A 21,183-nucleotide genomic window follows, 5' to 3' on the forward strand; every position below is an offset into this window, starting at 1 on the left:
GGACACATGCTACCACAAATAGGGCAATATAAACTCCACAAGTGGGCATGGCAAGAGTAACAAAAAAACAAAAACAGCATCAGGGGCGGATGCAGACTTATGGAAAAGGGGGGTCAAAATGAACTCTGAGACATTACATTGTCTGGTTTGGTAAGGTGAGACCAAAAAAAAAGGTCACAGCTAGCTGAAAATAGCTGCCCACCTCACCAACTACGTATTTATCAATGATAAAGTGCATAAAAATCCTCACTACACACTGTTCTAATACTGTGACTGCTTTATTAGAGTGACTGCTCTATTAGAGTATCTCGATCTTGGTATACTAAAAAATTTGGAGGGGGGTCAAGACCCCCCCCCCCCCCCCCCCCCCCCCCCCCCCCGTATCCGCCCCTGAACATACATATACACTCAATTAAAAAGACAAATTAATTATATTATACAAATAGCTACAACGTTCAAGTCTCCACACACCATTTCTGACAGTCCCTCGCCATAAATATCCTCTACTTTTTTCGACAGGTAGACCTACTGTACAAGTCACTAATGGGTCTGGCGGGATTATCTGCATTCTTCAACGTTTTACTGAGTTTCATAACTTGAAGTCTGAGTAACTTGAACTTGCCGCGACCCGAAATATTAAAATGAAAATTGCATGGCATCACGTTAATCACGTAAGTGAAACAGAGTGGCGCAGTGGAAACGTGCTGGGCCCATACTGTGACCCAGAGGTCGATGGATCGAAACCATCCTCTGCTAACTCAGTTTCCTTTGTTTTCTTTAGTTCTACAGCACTTTTGTAAAACAAGTAGACCCGGGCACTCGGCCTGACTGTTTTATCAGGGTAGTTCACTGGGTGATGGATTAAAAGTACTATTAACATGTTAGTGTAGCAGAGTGGCGCAGTGGGAGCGTGCTGGGCCCATAACCCAGATAACCCAGAGGTCGATGGATCGAAACCATCCTCTGCTAGCTAACCTTTTCTTCTTTTTTTTTTTTTTTTTTTCGTATTTGTAAAACAACTAGACCTACCTGACTGTTTTATTAGGGTAGTTCACTGGGTGATGATTAAAATACATTAAAAGTGCACTTAACGCGTAAGTAGCAGAGTGGCGCAGTGGGAGCGTGCTGGGCCCATAACCCAGAGGTCGATGGATCGAAACCATCCTCTGCTAATTCTTCTTTTTTTTTTTTTTTTTTTCGCATTTGTAAAACAACTAGACGTACTTGACTGTTTTATTAGGGTAGTTCACTGGGTGATGATTTAAATACATTAAAAGTGCCATCAACTTGTAAGTAGCAGAGTGGCGCAGTGGGAGCGTGCTGGGCCCATAACCCAGAGGTCGATGGATCGAAACCATCCTCTGCTAATTCTTTTTTTTTTTTCGTACTTGTAAAACAACTAGACGTACCTGACTGTTTTATTAGGGTAGTTCACTGGGTGATGGTTTAAATACATTAAAAGTGCTGTCAACATGTAAGTGTAGCAGAGTGGCGCAGTGGGAGCGTGCTGGGCCCATAACCCAGAGGTCGATGGATCGAAACCATCCTCTGCTAATTTTTTTTTTATATTAGTACTAGAATACTTTTTGTAGAATCTTTTTTACAGGTACCTGACTTTTCATTAGTGTATAATGGTCATTATGATACATGGTGGCATGGGCCCAGTATACTGAACCCAGAGGTCGATGGATCAAAACCATCAATGTCCTCTGTTTTTGTTCGTCATAGATTATAGACATACCCTATAATCTATGGTTCAATGGGGGTTTGTATTGGAGTTTTTATTGTATTACCTGACTACTTTATTGGAGTTGTTTACTGGGTGAGAGTAAACTATCCTAACTAGTGAATTACAAAGCCACTAATGATGAACTGGCTAACACTGATCTTAATCCAAAATAAAAGCAAGTAATATCCTTTTAACATTTAGCACCCAATGTAGTGACAACACATTGCAAACAATAATAAAAATATATAAGCAATTAGGTAAAAAAAAAAAAAAAAAATCAATTTACACAATACAAAACTATTTCTGTGTTCTCTATTCTCTGTCATCAGTTGATCTTCTTCAGTCACTGATTGACTTTATCCCAGCAACCACTTCTTCTCCCATTGCCTCTAACAGTGACACAAAGTGAAGCAAATCTTGTTCCGTAGCAAACTTTTCTAAAATCTCCTTCCCCAGCTTGGTACCCTCTGGCAGTTTCACATCACTCCTCACAACCCCAGTAGTCTCATCCATCAGTGACAGAAATCCATCACTACTGACATTGATTAACTGTAGAACGAGCAATAGTATATGCTAGCTACAGTAATGTGATACCACAACTGACAGCTGGGCTATTTTTCAGGAAAGAAAAATGTTCAAGTTACTCTAATAGAGCAACCAGTTTATTGTACAGCAACATTAAAATGCTCTAATATAACAATCATTAAACAGTTTTACAATAACTGGTGTCTAAGTGAAGCCTCATCAATGAGGCCATGACTCCAAGGCAAAGCCGAGGCTCCAAGGCAAAGCCGAGGACAAGCAAGATTTTTTACATAATATTATGATTTATGATTGATTGAAATATTAGAATGTATTAGGTTCTACAGGGACATAACAGGGCAAATTATACATGGTTTGAAAATGTTACAGCATCAAGTTACATGCAGAACACACAAAATAACAATGGAAAGGCTACCAAACAGAGCAGGTAGTAATAATGAACCTTATCCGCAATTACGTCACAGATGTAAAAATGGCTGTTATGGTAGGAGGGCTTTTGTAAAATTTGTATGGGATTGAGTGACCATATCTCAGCCAACAAATAAGATATCGAGGTCAGGTATGGTTGTAAGATATTACGATGAATACACACAAGTGATTTAGGTTTTCAAAGACCATTATTCTTTCTGTTATAACCAGTTAGAGCTTGATAGCTTCTTTCTTGGCTGAAATATAAATTTTCTTCCCATAGCCACCCATACAAATTTTATGAAAGTCCCCACACTATCGAGTGCCTGTGACGTAATTGCGGATAATGTGTCTGACACAAATTTAAACTGTATGGTAATGGATACCATACAAATCTTTCACAGTGGAAAACTGGTGTGGCTGGCCTATGATGCAAAACAGCTATATTTGTATAAAAAATTAATTAACTTGCAAAAAGTTTAGTTTATAATGTCTGGCATGCCAACTTCCTAAACTAGATCCTTTATATTAGAACATAGCTGTGAAGTCACATGTTGCTATACGGAGCTCTCATATCTTGGGACATCATGTGTAGATGAGATGATATGGACCTCTGCCCGTCATGATCTTCACATGATTAAACTAGAAACTATAGTTGGTCATGTCAAAAGAGGTAACCTCTGTTTTCATCTGCAATTAAGTGGTATTACTACGTATGCAACTGATTGTGAAGATAATCAATCACCTACAGCAAGCTTAGCTGTAGTTACTCAGCTTTAATTTGTATTTTAAATTAAGTATAGATATTTTTTCTATGAGAAAATATGCACAGCTGAAAACAGATTTGCACAATAAGTATAAGATGAGGATATCAGTTAATCACCATGTTGTCATGTAAACTACATTCCAAATACATAGCATGGAAAACATAACCCCACAACATGATTACACTCTGGAAGCCCACCTCAGATAACTCAACAACGAGAGTACTAAAGATTAAATAAAAATTTCAATTGTGAAATTGGTTAAGTACAATATGTCAACAACAGTTACAATACAATTCTTTTTTTACACTTAGTAGCTAACGTACATATAAAGCTTGTAAAAGGGATGACTTTTTAATGTATTGACTACATGTGAGTCGCCTAACAAAGCATACACACAAATCAGATCTTGCTACAATAGCTATTATACACACTTTACCTGGTATTGCTTGCGGACGATATTAGGCACATTCATCATGTGGCCAGAGGGGCAGATATCCTCATACTTCTTGGCAGTAAACAGATCCAGTCCCACCAAGTGTACCTTAGCATGGCCGTGTTTACCTGGCTTGCTCACCGCCATCTCAACTATCTTGCACGGATGTTTCTATATGGATGAAGAGTAGGTCACTGTGATATCTGATGACTATCATATACATTACAACTATTTTAAAACAAATAAGACTTTTCTATGGGAAGGTTTAGAGTAAAGAGCTTTAGCTGAGGAGTAATAAACTCTACTTCAGAACTCTTTAACATATATACGGCACATGGATACACACACATAACTATCCATACAAGACATCTGTAGGGCTTATTGTTTGAACAAAATGTTTTGCATGGAAAGATAGAAGTGTAGTGAGTGTGCATGTGTTGGCTTCCTTGTGGGTAATCTATGTACAATGTTGGCCAAGAGTCTTGCAAGCTAGACCCTATTTTGTGTTGGGACATGTTGTTTTCATACACCCAATGGCTATGCCCTGTATGGAAGGGACTAGGAACCTGTGCCAATGTTCTTAAAGCAATGAGTGATCTTGAACAGAGGGGAAATAGAATATCAAAAAATAGAAATAGTGTTGCTCACTGATAGAAATAGTGTTGCTCACTGATAGCAATTGCTTTAGTTTCAGTACACTGACCCACATGTTACATTAATATGCACACACACACACACACACACAAACAACACATGCTAAGGCCATACCTATTTTGATCTTGTTGCGTGGGCCCGAACGACTGCATTTTTCTTCAAATGAAATAATTTTGAAAATCACGTGTGCGGATCACGTGTACTTAATTAAAGACAACACATCATCAACACCCTCGTGATATAGTCCAAAAGAGACCATTGAAGATCGTCCAATGTTCTAAAATTGTAGAATACGATGGGAAAGCTCTTTTGGTGATATCTGATGCTACTAGAAGAGTATGAAATCTAGATTTTTAACTGTGTGTACTATTATAGCTACATTCATTATTTGCTTGTGTTTAAAATTTCATTTTCAAACCGACCTACCTACCCAAATTTAAAATAATTTTGCCCACACAACATAAGATCAAATAGGTATGGCCTAAATACAACATACTACATTAAAAGATTCTACTCTACACGTGACACATTACACTACTGGTCAATACCTTCAACACGACCATTCCTCCCTTCCTCAGTGAACCACACTGGACAGGGTATGTAGCAGAAGCGTCTGCAGACGCAGTAGTGAAGTTAACTTCTTCTGGAAACTTCGCCATGAGTACAGACACCTTACGGGACTACGCAGACAAGGTAGAAATATCACGATCAAACATTCTACACACTTCAGCACTTACAAATGAACGGATTCTGGTTGGCACACGAATCGGCACTGGAACACTGACTGACTATCATAGAGAACGGTTAATACAACTTGAACTGGTAGAAACGCTTGCTCGGTTTATATACCACGTCAATCTGTCAACGTTGCTGTCTAGTGGTGCAACGTCCAAATCACGTGCGCAGAAAAGTTGTGCAATCTTCAGTTCACGTGGGATACCCACGTGATAATACACGTGAATTAATAGTGGGCATTAGATAGGGTGTGTTGGTGAGAAAGTGTCTCACAATGAGCGCGGATCAAAGTGTTGATGAAAACAGTAAGATGGACAGTCAACCAAGTGACAAGGAAGATACCAAGCCACCTTCACAGGGTGCCACACCGAAGGCGAAACAGGCGGTGGTTAGTTGGTACCGAATGTGTAGTGTTGTGTGGCGTAAGCCTGAGGGATTGTGCCCAAAAAATATTCAACAGCATGATAATACTATGTAGCACCACGTTGCTTAACCTTGGCCCACATTATTAATAGAGGGTTGTTATGGTTGAGATAAAGGCTGTCTTGTTTGTCTCCAGGCAAAGTGCAACTATGTCCTGAAGTACACATTAACTGGTCACACTAAAGCAGTTTCCTCAGTAAAGTTTAGTCCAGATGGACGGTGGCTAGCAAGCTCGTGTAAGTTTGATTGTGTTTGTGTGGCAATTGTGAATGTTACATCAGCATACAAAGATGTGTTAGTGTGAACACCAATCCAACATGTTTGCGCAATGTTTCAAGGTGTGAATACTACTGTGTTGCAGTGATTGCGAGATGGTTATCAGTTAGAATTTCTTTTGCTAGGGATATTGCATGAAAGATATTTTGTAAGAATATTTTGTTGGGTGATTTTCAAGCCAGTCCTGTTCAGTTACTGGTGTACAGACCAACAACCAACATGCAAAACCGTATTACCCAGGACCACTGAGTTAACTTTTACTGCTGCAGTATAGGATAGAACTACTATACTTGTTATACTGTATCTGGAGCAAAATAAGGTTTGTGTAATGGAGGAATGGCATATCTGTGTGTTTACTGTGTGTAAGCACATGGCACCTGTTTGGTCTGGCATCATTACCCCAGAATGATGCATTGTCAGGTAATGGAGAATGAAAGTTCTGCTGACATTCCATACAGAGCATGTTAAAATGTTTGGAATGCATCAGGGTCCCCTTGCTAAATAAAGCCTGGTCATACCCCGCAAGACACTGTCTTGCAGTCCTACCTCCCTAATCTTACTGTTTTACAGGTTATGTGGCATGGGACAGTGTAACTCTCTCATAAAGTTGAAATGCCTGAAAAATTAGTTCAGTGATTACTTGGAGCCTGAAATAATAGGAGGAACGTTCTCAGCCATGTTGGTGAGAATGCTAAAAGTATATTGAGAATGGGCCATGTACGTGAACTGTGGGCTCATCACTTGTAACCAATTCACCGTATGTTCTGTGTTTCCATTCCAGATGGACTAGTACAAAATAACGTAGTGGCGTAATAGTAGTCTGATGATGTTTGTTTTCAATGTCATTAGGGCTGGGACGAAGCTTCGAATGCTTCGTGGGTTCGAAGGTTAAGCAAACTTCGAATTATAAAAGTATCCTTCGAAGCTTCGTATTGTACTAATAATAGTCTACAAAAGAATTACAAATAAACGTTGTTACTTTATTGCAGCTCTTGTGTGATCAATGTTGTCTCTTCGCGATTGATCTTCGTTTGCCATGCCCACTTTTAAACCATTGCAGTTCAGCTTGCTACCATAGTTGCAGCCTTAACACACCTTATAAAGTGATGGAAAGTGTACTTTTAGCCATTAGTTGGTGTGTACGATTGCAGTATAGCGGACACGCCCATTTGCTATCGATCGATCGTGTCATTCAGTACTGCTGCTATGCACTTTCCAAATGCTTACAAACTTGTTAAATAGGTTTAGAAGGGTAAAACCTAAGAAGGATGTGCATAAATACAAGAAAACCTGTGACTTGATAGCTATCACCGAAGCTTCGAATGTTCGAACGTTTTATTAGCGAATATTCGAAGGTAAATTTCAATATTCGTCCCAGCCCTAATTGTCATGCAAGTTAAGGTTGCAAAATATATAAGCTGATGTATATAGATGTATATTTTTAAGTCAATAGATTTCAAAGGAAATGTTTGATTCCATAATTCCACAAAAATGTCTTCGAGAACTATAGACTCAATGGTTTAACACACTAACACCTTCTTGTACGTTGTTTCCTAGCACATAAGCTTTGCCAGTAAAAAGTGCTAATCGATTTTTTTTTTGGGAAACTTCCACTATTTTTTTTTTGTATGTAGAAGTAGCTATTATTACCGGCAAACAAAATCATCTTTCTACACAAGAACAGCAAAGCCTGTGCAGTCAGACTAAAACCTCTTAAATGCATTTAAAAATTCCCAATCCGGTAATGACTTGGGTTCTCCAGCAACAGGCAGTGTAGGATGCAATGGAAACCCAACGTACGTAAATGTATTAATGTGTACGACGTAATACAAATACTTTATCTGAAGCAAGCTACTTTTGCTATAGCTACAATAGAACAATTTGCAGCAACCTTATTTCTCACATTGTGTTCATCTTTGTTCTGATTTCCTACCACAGCTGCTGACAAAACAGTGAAAATCTGGGGAGCACATGATGGCAAATTTGAACGTACCATTACCGGCCACAAGCAGGGCATCTCTGATGTGGCATGGTCACAAGACTCCAAGTACATTGTGTCAGCGTCTGATGACAAAACACTGAAGCTATGGGAAGCTGCTACTGTAAGTGAATGTCATTTGTGTGTGTGTGTGTGTGTGTGTGTGTGTGTGTGTCTGTGTCTGTGTGTGTGTGTGTGTGTGTGTCTGTGTGTGTGTGTGTGTGTCTGTGTGTGTGTGTCTGTGTGTCTGTGTGTGTGTGACAATGTTTATTTGAATGCAGTTTTTGGTCAAGAAAAATTTCCATCTTTATTGTAGTAGGGCTCTGTGGTAATGGTAAACCTATGATCTCGACAAGTGACAACCATTTTATCTCAATAACAATGTGACATCATAGGACCATTTTGTAAACACAGTTTTTGACATAAAGTCAAAGTAATTAAGCTAGAAATTTTATCACTTCCCGAAGTTGTTTGACACCTTTCCACAAGTTTTCCATCTGACTGTAGTTGATTTACAATAGATTATGAAAATTTACTATTATCTCAATAAGCAAACTTATGTATCTAGATAACCTTCTTATCTTCCAGCCCTATTATGTAGTCATTTCACTTTCATGTTTTATACTGTACATCACATATAGTCTTTCAGTGTTCATGAAGTAGTTCAGAACAATATTATTGTCATATTGTTTGTATGCAGTATTATGTGTATCATTCTCTATTATACCTTTACATGTAGGGAAAATGTTTGAAGACACTGAAAGGTCACACTAACTATGTTTTCTGTTGTAACTTCAACCCACAATCAAATCTGATAGCATCTGGATCAGTAAGTGTATAATAATTTTGACAGTCAAGAAATTGACAAAACCTTTCTATACTTGCTTATCAATTTTAGCATTTAAAAAAATATTGATTGTACAAAAAATATAATTACCATCGATAATTTACCTTGTTGTTTGTGCTACAAACTCCCCAAATTAAGGAACATAATTGGGAAACCTTGATAAGATAGGGACAAAGATTTTATTCCTTGAAAGGAGATTTTGAAATCCTCTTCTAGCAAATATGTGGCTAATTCCCAAGTGTCCATTATTACAAATTAAGATAGTGTACTGTTTATGGTGTGTTTATGTTGGTTTATTCAATGAAGGTATATTACATGATACTTTTTCATAGTTTGATGAAAGTGTTAGAATATGGGATGTTAAGGCTGGGAAATGTATCAAGACGTTACCAGCACACTCAGATCCTGTGTCTGCGGTAAGATGATGTGTAGTGTGGTGGGTTGATGTCTATTGTTTGTTTAGGTGCACTTTAATAGGGATGGAGCTCTAATTGTTTCAAGCAGTTATGATGGATTATGGTAAGTCACATTTTGCATATGCATGTTTGTTTTACAACCAGTTTTGCTAAAAAAAATCTGGCTGCATTAGGCCACTTTATAGCTTAAAACCTGGTAAATATGAATAGCTTTGACGTGTGGGATACATCCAGCTTAAATTTACTACCTCCAGCTTAAATTTACTCTAGAATAAAGGGTATCATACAGTACGATAGTGCTGTATAGTAAGAGACCACAAAGTAGTGGGCATGGCCCCTGAAAAAACATCACCCAAAACCAGCCTCACTTTTCTCTGACAAAGATGAGGCAATATTGGTTAGGTAAAACTAAGCCCAACAAGCTTTCAGGTCAACCTGAAATGCTTTCGTCAAGTTGCTATGGAATCTTTTTTTAACTGACGAGTAACTGACTGATACCTTCAGACAAGCATAACTCAATAATGGCTAAGGCTATGTACTTGATTTTTTCACTGTTCGACATAGCTTTGGTCCAAGAGGTGCCTTTTGGCATACCGCAGTATGTATAATGCATTTCTCATGGACTTACTAGTGTCCTCCTTTGTGCCCCATTCATCTTTGCTGACAGTGAAAAGTGTCGATTTGACGGGTATCATGTGATCGCTTCTCTTCGTAATGGAAATCATCCGTATTTTTCATAGTAGCTACTTTGATTGCAGTGGTGCTTTTCGAACGATTCTTGATTCGTAATGCTGTGTAACGGGTTGAACATAGCTGATGATAACAAAGCATAATGGATACTTCACTTTTCAGATGATAGTTGATAGTGGGGCGTGTGGCGCCATTTTTTTCTTTTGATCCGGTATGCGTAGGTTCACCAGTCATAATAATTTTAGTTTACAAAAAAAGTTAATAAACAAGTGCACAAAAAAAATTGGAATTTTCAACTAGAGTAGGGACCACGACACATTGATAAAAAGTACTGAAACAAGTTGGAGTAAGTGCACGATATTAAATCACAGTAAAATAATAAGAAGTGCTACATCCCTACTGTGCTCAAGATACCATAATGGAAATGCACAGTAGGGATGTAACACCTCTTATTGCTTTACTGTGATTTAATATGTGCTATGGTCCCTACTGTAGTTGAAAATTTCAATTTTTTGTGTACTTGTGTATATGTTTGTATTGCAAAGTCACAAGTAGTCATGATATACTGTACCACTCAAATGCATCTTCATCTTGTGAGAGTGCAAGTGATTAAAAAATACTAAAAGGCATCCACGTGGCACCTGTTTCGCTCACAAATATTCATCCTGTTTTGTTTCAGATGATACTTGTGAGCCAAACAGACACCACGCCCTTTAATTACCTAGTTGGTTTTTTTGATCACTCACACTCTCGCTAGATGATGTTGCATTTGAGTGATAAATATCATATGTTCATATCGTGACAAACTTTGGTGATAGAAATAGAGTTTTCTATATCGTTGACATAGCAACACCATATTCACTCCATCTTTGTGTCTGTCTTTGAACTACTATTCCAAAATACTGCCTAGATATATACAGATGATATGTAGTTCTGCATGTTTTGCAATATGGGTGGGGTTCAGGTAGTACGGGTTACTGCTCCTACATACATCCATTAATGTTTAACTTGCAGGGGTAGCTCTTCTTCACCAAGTGGGTCGTAATTTGTATGTGTTTAGTTGTCCTAATTGTTTTTTGTAGTCGTATATGGGACACAGCTACCGGCCAGTGTTTGAAGACATTAGTAGGTCAGTCTGTGCGTGTGTGTGTGTGTACTGTGTGTAATAGTGTAGTCAAGCAAGAGGTCTAATACTGTATATTCAAGTATAAAGAAGAGTTAGAAATTTATATTTCAGTATGGATCATAGAAATAAAAAGGAAGGTTATCTACACCTGCAGCTATACTAGTGGACATTTAACTTTCCATTTCAGTCCTTCTATAATACTGTATAACAGGTTAATTGCAAGGGGAAATTTTCAAGGAGCAGCTGATACAATTAATTTTAAACGTTATTTGTGTGCAGAGGAGGGTGGAAGCGGTTTAAGTGCTGTTAAAATGAATTATGCAAAACCGATGCATTTCTAGATGAAATAAAATGTATGGATGATGTAACAAAGTATGGTACCATTGTTTGGTTTAGAACATAAATACCTTGCTAGTGATAGTATTACTATGCGCGAAGTATTGTTCCATCAGTTTTGCCTACATCAGTTTTGCCTACAAAACTAAGCACTTATACAAAACAAAATACATCATTTTAATCCTTACATGAAGCACAACCAAAATATCTAGTGATCATCAGTGATCACTGTTCATTAGCTAGCTAGTTTTGTATTGGGACTATTGAGGATCATGTGATTAAACTATGCAATTAAGATAATATTTTCAAGTAGCGCCTGAAGTGCTTCTGCCCTCCAATCCTCTGCATTGTATGTAGCAACAAAAAATAATTTTGGTAGTGTGTGTTCAACTGAGTGAATTACTGAACCAATGCATAGTATCAGAGGAAAGGATAGTGCTGGCCAGACAATAGACTTTAATCAACAGTCGACATTACATAAACAGGTGTTGCTAGAGCACAAGTACCAATAAATACATGTATATCTGTATCTACTGCTTGTTTACACATGTTAAATATCAATTAAGCTGGAAACAGCTTCTTAACAGTCTTAGACATTATCTAGTTCTTCTAATGTTGGAGAATCATTATGGAGCTGGTCATAGTGTTCTTCCTCATGGTCACACATGTTCTAAATTATTAGAATATGTACAAAAACATTTGACACTAGTTGAACTATACATGTAGCTTTGTAGGCTGGTACAACACACATTACCCACATGATTTATGGTGAACGCATACCGGTGTAAACTTGCTGATTGGCGGTACAACACTACATGGCTAGGCAACTAGGAGCAATTTCTGGCTGCCTAAACACTAGTACTACAACAGAGGAGTAATGTTTGCGCTACGCTACAACAATAGCCTCTATCACTACTAGTACACAGTACACACAAGTGCACATGTTTTGTAGATATTCTAATAAACTAGTGCATGTGTAATCATTGTGACTTTTAAGGAAGAGGAGTAAATAATTTGAGAGTCTTTAACAGGCTTGTAGGTGATCCATACAGGCCTGTAGCCATCATACAATAACAGCTTAATGCTGGCCTGTATCATCTTACTGGCAGTTCACAGGCAGACAATCAGACGATAAAGCAATACATACACAATACACATTTGTTTCGAGCATCTCTTCACCATTGTACTGATCTCTACTCAACCATCCACTGACAAGCTGTCAACGCTTGTGTCTAGTAGCCTAAACGATCTCTGTTAATTAGCCTTACAAAAGCTTTATATTGTGGCCTAATACAGGGCTGAGGTGGCTGAAAGACATGAAGGGAAAAGGAAAAGTTAAAATGTCTAGCAAATTGTTTGATATTTTGCATTGTCCTGACCCAGTGTCAGCACATGTTTGAAAAGTTATTTCTTACACTATGTGTTAGATTTAAAAGCTTTTCCCCCCTTACCTTGTGTTCACGTTTTTTGTAGACAGCACATATAGTGTTGCTAACTATCTAGATGTGTCTACTGTTTAATATCTCTTCTATTCCAGATGATGAAAACCCTCCTGTATCTTATGTGAAATTCTCCCCCAATGGCAAATACATTCTAGCAGGGACACTAGATAAGTGAGTGCGTGGTTGTCTCTCTGTGTGTGTTGTGTGTAACTGTAGTGTACATGTATCAGTACTAATACGTAACTTGCTCTATCATATACATTGATTGATTTATAATAATTACCCTCTGACAATTGGCAACTACCTTTCTTCCTTGCCATACATTGAGCACACCAGATTTTAATTTGACTATACAGTATGTAATCACAAATACTCTGAACATCTACTGATATCCTATGACTTACTTTAAAATAGCTCACTATACCAGATTCTATCGAAGTAACCTCCGAATCAGTTAGAGCAGATGTTGCTGTACAATTAAATTCAAGTAGTGAGACATCATATTTGCCTTAATTTGCTGTTGATAAAGCATACTGAATTTCCACTAGTCTAGAGGCTTAGGCACCAAGACTTTGTAAGGCATGCTCACTTAAAGGGTCACAGTGTGTGTAAAGTGCATATGTATAATGATACGTACATGTACAACCATTCAATGTTCCCTGTGATGTGGTTTGCTGGTTCCGCCTGGATAGTGGCAGTAGCCACCCTCATCGTGCATGCAGGTAACAATGTATGCGGTTGGCCCCAAGATGTGGTCCCTTTGAAACTGTTTGCTCTATTAGAATATTTTCACAACTCTCATGGGCCATTATGATACTGTATAGCGGGAAATTTTCAAAAGGTTTAATTTTCGAAAACTTTGAAAATGTGAATGCATTTTCAAAAATTTTTTTTGTAATTATAGAAATATAAGTATCAATAATTGAGTGATAATTGTGGTAAAAATTCATAAATCGAGGTGAAAATGGCAAAGCAGACTGCGTTATGGAAGTACTTTACGAACAAGGAACCTATGAAGGAAGAAGTGGTGGAAGCAATTCTACCAAAGCCTGACAGACCTTTGTCGACGTCAATGCCTAGCTCAACAATCGAAGCAGCAAATTCTTCTGTACGTGAGCATCTCTTGACAACTAAGGGTAGCATCACAGTACCTACTTGCGATGAGGATGAGGCATAATCTTCCAATATTCATAGAATGTACCAGGTATTTGGTGATACAGAAAGAGCAGAGATTGCCAAGATAGCGGTTGAAAGTGGAATTACATCAGCGGTGCATCACTTTTCTAAGATGGAATCTGGAAAGCAAATTGATCAACACCGGAAACTTTCTCCCAGTATTGTGCATGGTTGGAAGGTGAAGTATCTAGATGTACTAAACAAAAAACGTGGACCAGGTGAAAGTCAAGAGGTTACTGCGTTGCCAAAGAAGAAGTGAGGACATCCTTTACTGCTGGGTAAAGAACTGGACAAACATGTGGAGACGTTCTTGTGGCAGATGTGAGTGAATGGTGTGGTGATAAACACAGCTATAGTGATGGCTACAGCAGAAGGTATTGTCCGTCACAAGGATAGCAATCTACTGGCAAAAAATGGTGGTCCCATTCTGAAAAAGTTTCCGATGATACGGATGAACTTTGTAAAAAGGAAAGCCACAACAAAGGCACAAATATCAATGTAAATTTTGAAGAAAATAAGACATGATTTGCCTATGACGTGAAGGCAATCATGGAGCTTGAGGATATTCCAGGTGACTTGGTTATAGGGACCATACTGGAATCCATTATGTTCCTGTTAGTAACCAGACCATGGAGGACAGAAGGAAGCAAAAGTTGCAATTGCAGTCATAGATGATAAGAGGCAAATTACTGCAGTTTTAAGTGTCACCATGTCTGGCCATTTTCTGCCACCACAAATCATTTACAAAGTAACCACAAGAAGATCTCTTCTCACTGTTAAATTTCCTGCAGGCTGGAATGTGACCTCTACAGAAAATCACTGGGCCAATGAGTTGACTACTTTGCAATATATTGATGAGATTCTGCTGCTGTATGTAAAGCAGAAGAGGCAAGATCTCAAGCTACCAGATGACCAGAGTTGTCTGGTGATATTTGATCGGTTCAAGGCTCAGTGCACTCCCGCAGCTTGAAGTCCTTAAAGACAACAATATCCTTATCACTTTGGTGCCAGCTAACTACTACAACCACTGGATGTCAGTGTCAATAAATCTGTAAAGAATTCCTAAGGGGTCAGTTCACAGCTTCATGAATGCAATAAAGTGCAGGCTATCGATCTTTCCCTCTCTGTGGTAAAGCCACAGGGAGCCGTTTGGTTAATTAACTTATTTGATTATTTACATTCACACCCTGAAATAGCTAGAAATGGCTTCAGGAGGAAAGCTGGTTCACTTTAAATTTAAACCTGTACATTAACATAATACAGCTACATTTTTTTGACTGTGTTTATAATTTGAAGTAGCTAGCTACTGTATGTAATTAATGCATTATGAGTATGAGTGTGTCACACAGAATACAAATTAATTACATGATAATTACATGCAGTGAAACATTGTTAGAGACTGTTTTTCAAAACATTCACAAAGGTGGAGCCTCATTTCTTCCTCCTTGAATACCAAAGTACATGGATCCTGATCCAATGAAGTACACACAGAATCAAATACTTTTACTATGATGATGTCCTTGTCTTCCTTGTAGACAGTAACCCAGTGACACCCATTGCAATGAACGATCTGCAATCCCATTGTCATCATAACTAGCAATTCTTTATATTGTAACAAAGTGGATTGTAGGCCAACTGCATTGCTGAACTGTCTCTTTAAAAGAACACGAGCAGCATTTATATGCTTGTCATTGAGCGAGTGGCCATAAGTCAACAAACACTCTTTGTCAGAATTTCATAACATTTTCCAATGCACATCCACAGGGGATCATGATTCGGCTCTTCTTGTCCCTTGTTTACCTCTTCAACAAGGGAAATGGGGGTACTGCAGCCAGCAAAGAATTCTGATGAAGATGTTGGGGCTCCAGAAATTGCAACCGGATTCACAGCTGGAGTAGAATTGGTGACTAGTCCGGGTGCCTTTGTAGCAATGCCACAGTTTTATCAAACAACTTCTTATCTTTGGTGAAAAAAAATCAGTTTACAGGGAACCTCCAACCCATCTTGAGGAAGATCAGCAGAATACTGGCAACCATTAGTAACATGGCAAGCTATTACACCGCATTTTTCTCAAAAACGAGTGACAAACCATTGAAATTTGTCTAGGGAGATGACCTACAACAGTTTCTCGCCCTCGTAACTCTTTGATCACTGCGACAGCATACATTGCCATCTTCTCTTTGGCATGACAGTTCTTCACCGGTGGAACTGGTCCATATCTGTTTGTAAACATGGTGTCCTTGAACAATAGACTCCATTGAATATGTTGTACTGCTGCTGTCCACCATTGTTCTCACCATGACCAAAGGAGTATAGCATATTATCTAATTAGTATTAGTTAATAGCTAATCAACACAACCACTTAGCTACAGCTTTGAGTGACTTCACAAATCCTTACTAGCTAATTATTTAGGCACAGCAGGGTAATGAAGCCTAGTTTCAAAAAAAAATTTTTTTTTGAACTTGTTGTCAAGCATGGTTTTTCGAAAATTTAACCTTTCAAAAATTTCCCACTATACAATATGTGACTGTCTCAGCGAAAACCCATCTAGTTCGCGCAAACCCATCTAGTTCGCGCAAACATGCGTATTGATAAAAATGGAATTTTTTAAAAAGGGATGAAATTACGCGTATTACAAATTTTATGCAAGTTTTAAACGAGCCATTACTTGGGAAAGGAAGTGTTAAATCGATTAAATCTATATACCATTGTATTTGCCAACTCATGGGGAGTTCGAAAATCTTTGCTTCATTTCTGTAGCCCCAATGGTTTGTGTGTCGCGTGTGTTTGTGTACGATGCTGTAGACGTAAACAAAATCATTTCTTCAATAAAACCATCTTCATACACCTACACGCAAGTGACTACAAGGCTAAAACTACAAGTACACGAAAAAATTTGGAATTTTCAACTAGATTAGGGACCATAGCACATCGATAAAAAGTACTGAAACAAGTTGGAGCAGTCCATGATATTAAAAATCATAGTAAAACAATAAGAAGTGTTATATCCCTACTGTGCATTTCCGTTATGGTATCTTGAGCACAGTAGGGATATAACACTTCTTATTGTTTTACTATGATTTAATATCATGGACTGCTCCAACTTGTTTCAGTACTTTTTATCGATGTGCTATGGTCCCTACTCTAGTTGAAAATTCCAAATTTTTTCGTATACTTTTTTGTTAACTTTTTTTATAAATAATTTTATTATGACTGGTGAACCCACGTATACCGCATCTGAAAAGGCACCATGCGCCCCAGCTATATCAATTATCTTGTGAAAAGTGAAGTATCCATTACGCTTCGTTGTCGGCTATGTTCAACCCGTTACACAGCATTTCGAATCAAGAACTGTTCGAAAAGCACAACCACAATCCACGCATACCAAAAGAAAGAAATCGTGCCGCGCGCCCCAATCATATTAATTATTGTCTGAAAAGTGAAGTATACATTACACTTCGCTGTCGGCTATGTTCAACCCATTACACAGCAGTACAAATCAAGAACTGTTTGAAAAGCACCTCTGCATATCAAAATAGCCACGATGAAAAATTCGGATGATTTCTATTTCGAAGGGAAGCCATCACGTGCTCGCGCCCAATCGACGCCTTTCCCTGTCAGCAAAGATGAATGGGACACAAAGGAGGACACTGGTAAGTCCATGAAGAATGCATTGTACGTACTGCGGTATGCCAAAAGGCACCTGTCAGGCTGAAGCGACGTCGAACAGTGAAAACATCAAGCCCGTAGCCTTAGCTGTTATCGAGTTACGCTTGTCTGAAGGCATCAGTCAGTTACTCAGTCAGTAGAAAATTCCGTTGAATAAAAAATTTTTAAAATTCCGTAGCAACTTGTTGAAAGTGTTTTGGGTCAATCTGAAAGCTTGTTTAGGCTTAGTTTTACCTCACCAATACTGCCTCATCATCGTAAAGGAAAATTGAGGCTGATACTTTGGTGATATTATTTCGTGGGCCACACCTACTCCTTTGTGGTCCCTACTATACAGTTACTATCATACTATATGATACCTGCCAATCCATAGTGAACACTGTAAGCCAAATCCCAAATTTGTAGACTAATCAAATTTAAGTTATGGCTGGTAATGTAAGCACCTGTAGTTTATTTTTAGTATAGTCACTGTACAAATCAATTTCCTACTTTCTAGCGCTGTAATTCCAAAACTACTCACCATAATCTACTGAAATTTTAGTGAACCATTCCTTGAACTATGCAGATTCCTGAGAAAATAAAAGAAAATTCAGAAGTTATGCGAACTAAATGGGTTTTCGCTGAGATTGTCACGTATGATATTGATAGCCATGTGTTAGGTCACATGTGCATATATTGCTAATCTCATCTTGTACAGTATTCTATACTTAGTGTTATTATTGTAGTACGCTAAAGTTATGGGACTACAACAAAGCAAAGGTAAGATCACATGATCCTTATGATGATGTCATCATGTACTGTTTTATACTTCAGTGCCTCAAAGTCTACTCCGGTCACAAAAATGAAAAATATTGTATTTTCTCCAATTTCTCTGTAACTGGTGGCAAGGTATGTATTGTGTGTGTGTGTATGTGTAGTGTGGGTGTGGGTGTGGGTGAGTGTGTGTGCGTGTGGGTGAGTGTGTGTGCGTGTGTGTGTGTGTGTGTGTGTGTGTGTGTGTGTGTGTGTGTGCATGCATTTGTACGTGAGTGTGTAGTAAATGCCATCCTTTAATTAATAATAGTGACATTGTTTAATACAAGTAGCTGGCATCTATAACTGGATCTGCAAGATTCTCACAATTTGTGCAAGGCTAACTTATAGTTTAATGATTTAACATGATGGATGTTTACTAATTATAAAGAAAGTCCATAAATTGTTAAATTCATGTTTCCCAATGAAGGAAGGTGCTAGCAGCAAAAGAAACATCGTATACCCAAAGCAAGAGGAGTTAGAAATTTTGTTCAATACACAGAAGATATGAGTATTAGTTTACCTTGCATCGGATGTGTAGTACACTCTTGTCTTTTCCAAGTTTTCTCCTTTGCTCTGGTCTTAGGAAGACATAACTCACCCGGCACAATGAATTTGCCTGTTTGTGGAGACTGTAATGGTTACATTACCTCTTTATATAAGATTGCATCTGTTAGTTTTAGAAAGAGTTTATTATGAACTCTTGCTTGTAGTGTCTGTAGTTTATTGTCTGTATTACCTCTTGATATTTCTGTTGTTACCACGTATAGTACTGTATTGTAGCTGTCGGCTTCTAGGGCTGAAACTTCAGTTGACCATTCCTTTGGCAAAGGAAATCTAATAAAATAGAATTAGAAAATACACAAACATGTGGGATTCTTGATGATTCGTGCTTACTAATTTTAACATTTGTGTGAGCAACTGTTTATGGATTGTGTTGTAGAAGCTTTAAATTATAATGTATGGCAATGTTAAAGTATGTATTTGAATGCATCTATTTTTCATACAGTGGATAGTATCAGGCTCAGAGGATCACATGATCTATATATGGAATTTGCAGACAAAGGAAATAGTCCAGAAATTAGAGGGACATAAAGGTGATTTGTTTACTAGAGTATACTGATAGTATACTAAAATGTTTTAGATTACATTTAAATTCATGTGTGTCCAATAACACAAATGTGATCATGGATATTTGTGATATCAAGTTGTCCACTTTTCACGAGTGTTTCAGTTCCATTGCAATAGTGTGGGAGTTGTAGTGTTTGTGCTGTGTGGTATAGTGGTTGAGACTGCTCCTTAGCAACCAGATGTTTACTGTTATTCATATTAACCAAATGACTCCTTTATCCCTTATATGGTCAGTAGCTTGTGCTGTGGTGATGGTCACTGAATTTACTTATTATGATAGAATTTTAGTGGTTTCTTAACCCTTAAACCTGCAGAAAACTTTTTGGAAATGCGTGTTTACACAATATGGGCATGCATGGCAGCACTAGGTGGATAACTTAATTCTTACAGCCTACAAATACACATAAATTAAAAGCATGTTCACTAGGCTACTTGGAGAAGGTTAAATGAACACTGTAACTACAGTGGCTTACTTGTTATGAAGTGGTGAACAGCGACAAGTCACATCTCCGTGTTTCTAATTCTTGCCACGTGTTTAAGTTCGATTGTGGGTTTACTCACGTGAGTCATACATGGCCTGATGCAGAATTTCACGAAGAGTTGAATGAAAGTTGTTGCAAAGCGATAGGATCAACTACATGTACCATCGAGTTATCAACCATTTTATAAAGGTATGTAAAGGGTTTGCGTGTTTCCTTCCAAAAAGTTAATTTTCACGGCTAGTTTTGGCTTCACCATTTAGTGTTAGGGTAAAACCCTAGGTATCATTTTGATCTTTGCTACATCACAAGTAGAATGACATAAATTGCATAGCCGTAGGATGGACACTTTGAAAGTTACAGCACTTTATGCAAAGCATGCGTATTTATTAAGTGTAAGTCCAGTTTTCTGGACTATGCAGATTTAAGGGTTAAAAGCATGCATTGTATTTTATGATAGTATGTGATGTAGGTCTAAAATTCATTTTCTGGTGGTGTTGGGTGAATGACTGAAGTTTCTTTGCAATAATAAATTGTTAAACCAACATTCTAATTTTGTTGATTATTGTACTCTTATGATTTCATGCACTCTTTTTTCAATGCAGATGTAGTACTATGCACAGCATGCCACCCGTCAGAAAACATCATCGCATCAGGAGCTCTTGAAGAAGACAAAACAGTTAAAGTATGGCGTTCAGACACTTAATATTTGATCGCTACTAGAATCACACAATATATGCACAACTTTACACTTCTTCTACCTGTGGTACGCAGTATAGCTAGTACTGTATATATATATATATATATTACAAGTGTTGTGTATGTGTCTTGTGGTGTTCTTTTTTTAATGTTGTACAGTCGTAGTTTTATTTGCTTTGGTTTTTCTTTTTGTATTAAGTTATGCTTTTCAACTATAATGAATGTATCCAAGAACAGTATTTCAGTGATTTTGTTTAACTAATTATAAAGTTAATACTTATATAAATACAGTATATTTATGCAGTGAGTATTGTGTTACATTTATCCATGGGATTTATTTTCAGTTTGATGTCTTATTGGTCTTTTGGACACTACTAGGCACATGACCACATACAGCCTACCAGCTGGTCTTGTTCAGTTATTTGCCTTCCTA

The 21,183-nt window shown here is 37.8% G+C and overlaps 2 protein-coding genes and 3 non-coding genes across 5 annotated transcripts; 4 read left to right on the forward strand and 1 right to left on the reverse strand.

The window, feature by feature from the left end:
• The first annotated feature begins 1,100 nt into the window (after positions 1 to 1,100).
• Positions 1,101 to 1,172, forward strand: Trnam-cau (transfer RNA methionine (anticodon CAU)). The gene has a single exon. It is a non-coding gene; the product is annotated as a tRNA-Met (tRNA).
• Positions 1,173 to 1,295: 123 nt separating this feature from the next.
• On the forward strand, positions 1,296 to 1,367 carry Trnam-cau (transfer RNA methionine (anticodon CAU)). The gene has a single exon. It is a non-coding gene; the product is annotated as a tRNA-Met (tRNA).
• Positions 1,368 to 1,482: 115 nt separating this feature from the next.
• On the forward strand, positions 1,483 to 1,554 carry Trnam-cau (transfer RNA methionine (anticodon CAU)). The gene has a single exon. It is a non-coding gene; the product is annotated as a tRNA-Met (tRNA).
• A 314-nt stretch (positions 1,555 to 1,868) lies between these two features.
• Positions 1,869 to 5,439, reverse strand: LOC136252818 (eukaryotic translation initiation factor 5A-2-like). The gene is made up of 4 exons (XM_066045393.1): positions 5,272 to 5,439; positions 5,083 to 5,214; positions 3,884 to 4,051; positions 1,869 to 2,278 (listed from the first exon to the last, which is right to left on the reverse strand). Exons 2-4 carry the CDS (start codon positions 5,191 to 5,193, stop codon positions 2,069 to 2,071), a joined length of 489 nt encoding a protein of 162 aa, XP_065901465.1. The 5' UTR covers positions 5,194 to 5,214; positions 5,272 to 5,439; the 3' UTR covers positions 1,869 to 2,068.
• A 32-nt stretch (positions 5,440 to 5,471) lies between these two features.
• On the forward strand, positions 5,472 to 21,093 carry LOC136252817 (WD repeat-containing protein 5-like). The gene is made up of 12 exons (XM_066045392.1): positions 5,472 to 5,657; positions 5,829 to 5,928; positions 7,907 to 8,070; positions 8,686 to 8,775; positions 9,126 to 9,209; positions 9,257 to 9,312; positions 10,982 to 11,028; positions 12,899 to 12,974; positions 18,375 to 18,408; positions 18,463 to 18,537; positions 19,451 to 19,538; positions 20,657 to 21,093. Exons 1-12 carry the CDS (start codon positions 5,544 to 5,546, stop codon positions 20,755 to 20,757), a joined length of 1,029 nt encoding a protein of 342 aa, XP_065901464.1. The 5' UTR covers positions 5,472 to 5,543; the 3' UTR covers positions 20,758 to 21,093.
• The last annotated feature ends 90 nt before the right edge of the window (positions 21,094 to 21,183 follow it).

This window comes from Dysidea avara, chromosome 4 (assembly GCF_963678975.1).
Source record: "Dysidea avara chromosome 4, odDysAvar1.4, whole genome shotgun sequence".
NCBI classification, from domain to species: Eukaryota; Metazoa; Porifera; class Demospongiae; order Dictyoceratida; family Dysideidae; genus Dysidea; species Dysidea avara.

What these genes read in the sequence shown, in the direction of transcription:
- LOC136252817 (XM_066045392.1), top strand. Translation starts at nt 5,544, where the DNA reads ATGAGCGCGGATCAAAGTGTTGATGAAAACAGTAAGATGGACAGTCAA. An exon ending in ACTCAGATCCTGTGTCTGCG is followed by an intron (nt 9,210 to 9,256) that starts GTAAGATGATGT and finishes TTGTTTGTTTAG; the next exon opens with GTGCACTTTAATAGGGATGG. An exon ending in GGGACTACAACAAAGCAAAG is followed by an intron (nt 18,409 to 18,462) that starts GTAAGATCACAT and finishes TTTATACTTCAG; the next exon opens with TGCCTCAAAGTCTACTCCGG.
- LOC136252818 (XM_066045393.1), bottom strand. Translation starts at nt 5,193, where the DNA reads ATGGCGAAGTTTCCAGAAGAAGTTAACTTCACTACTGCGTCTGCAGAC. An exon ending in GAGGAATGGTCGTGTTGAAG is followed by an intron (nt 4,052 to 5,082) that starts GTATTGACCAGT and finishes TCATCCATATAG; the next exon opens with AAACATCCGTGCAAGATAGT. An exon ending in TCGTCCGCAAGCAATACCAG is followed by an intron (nt 2,279 to 3,883) that starts GTAAAGTGTGTA and finishes CTCGTTCTACAG; the next exon opens with TTAATCAATGTCAGTAGTGA.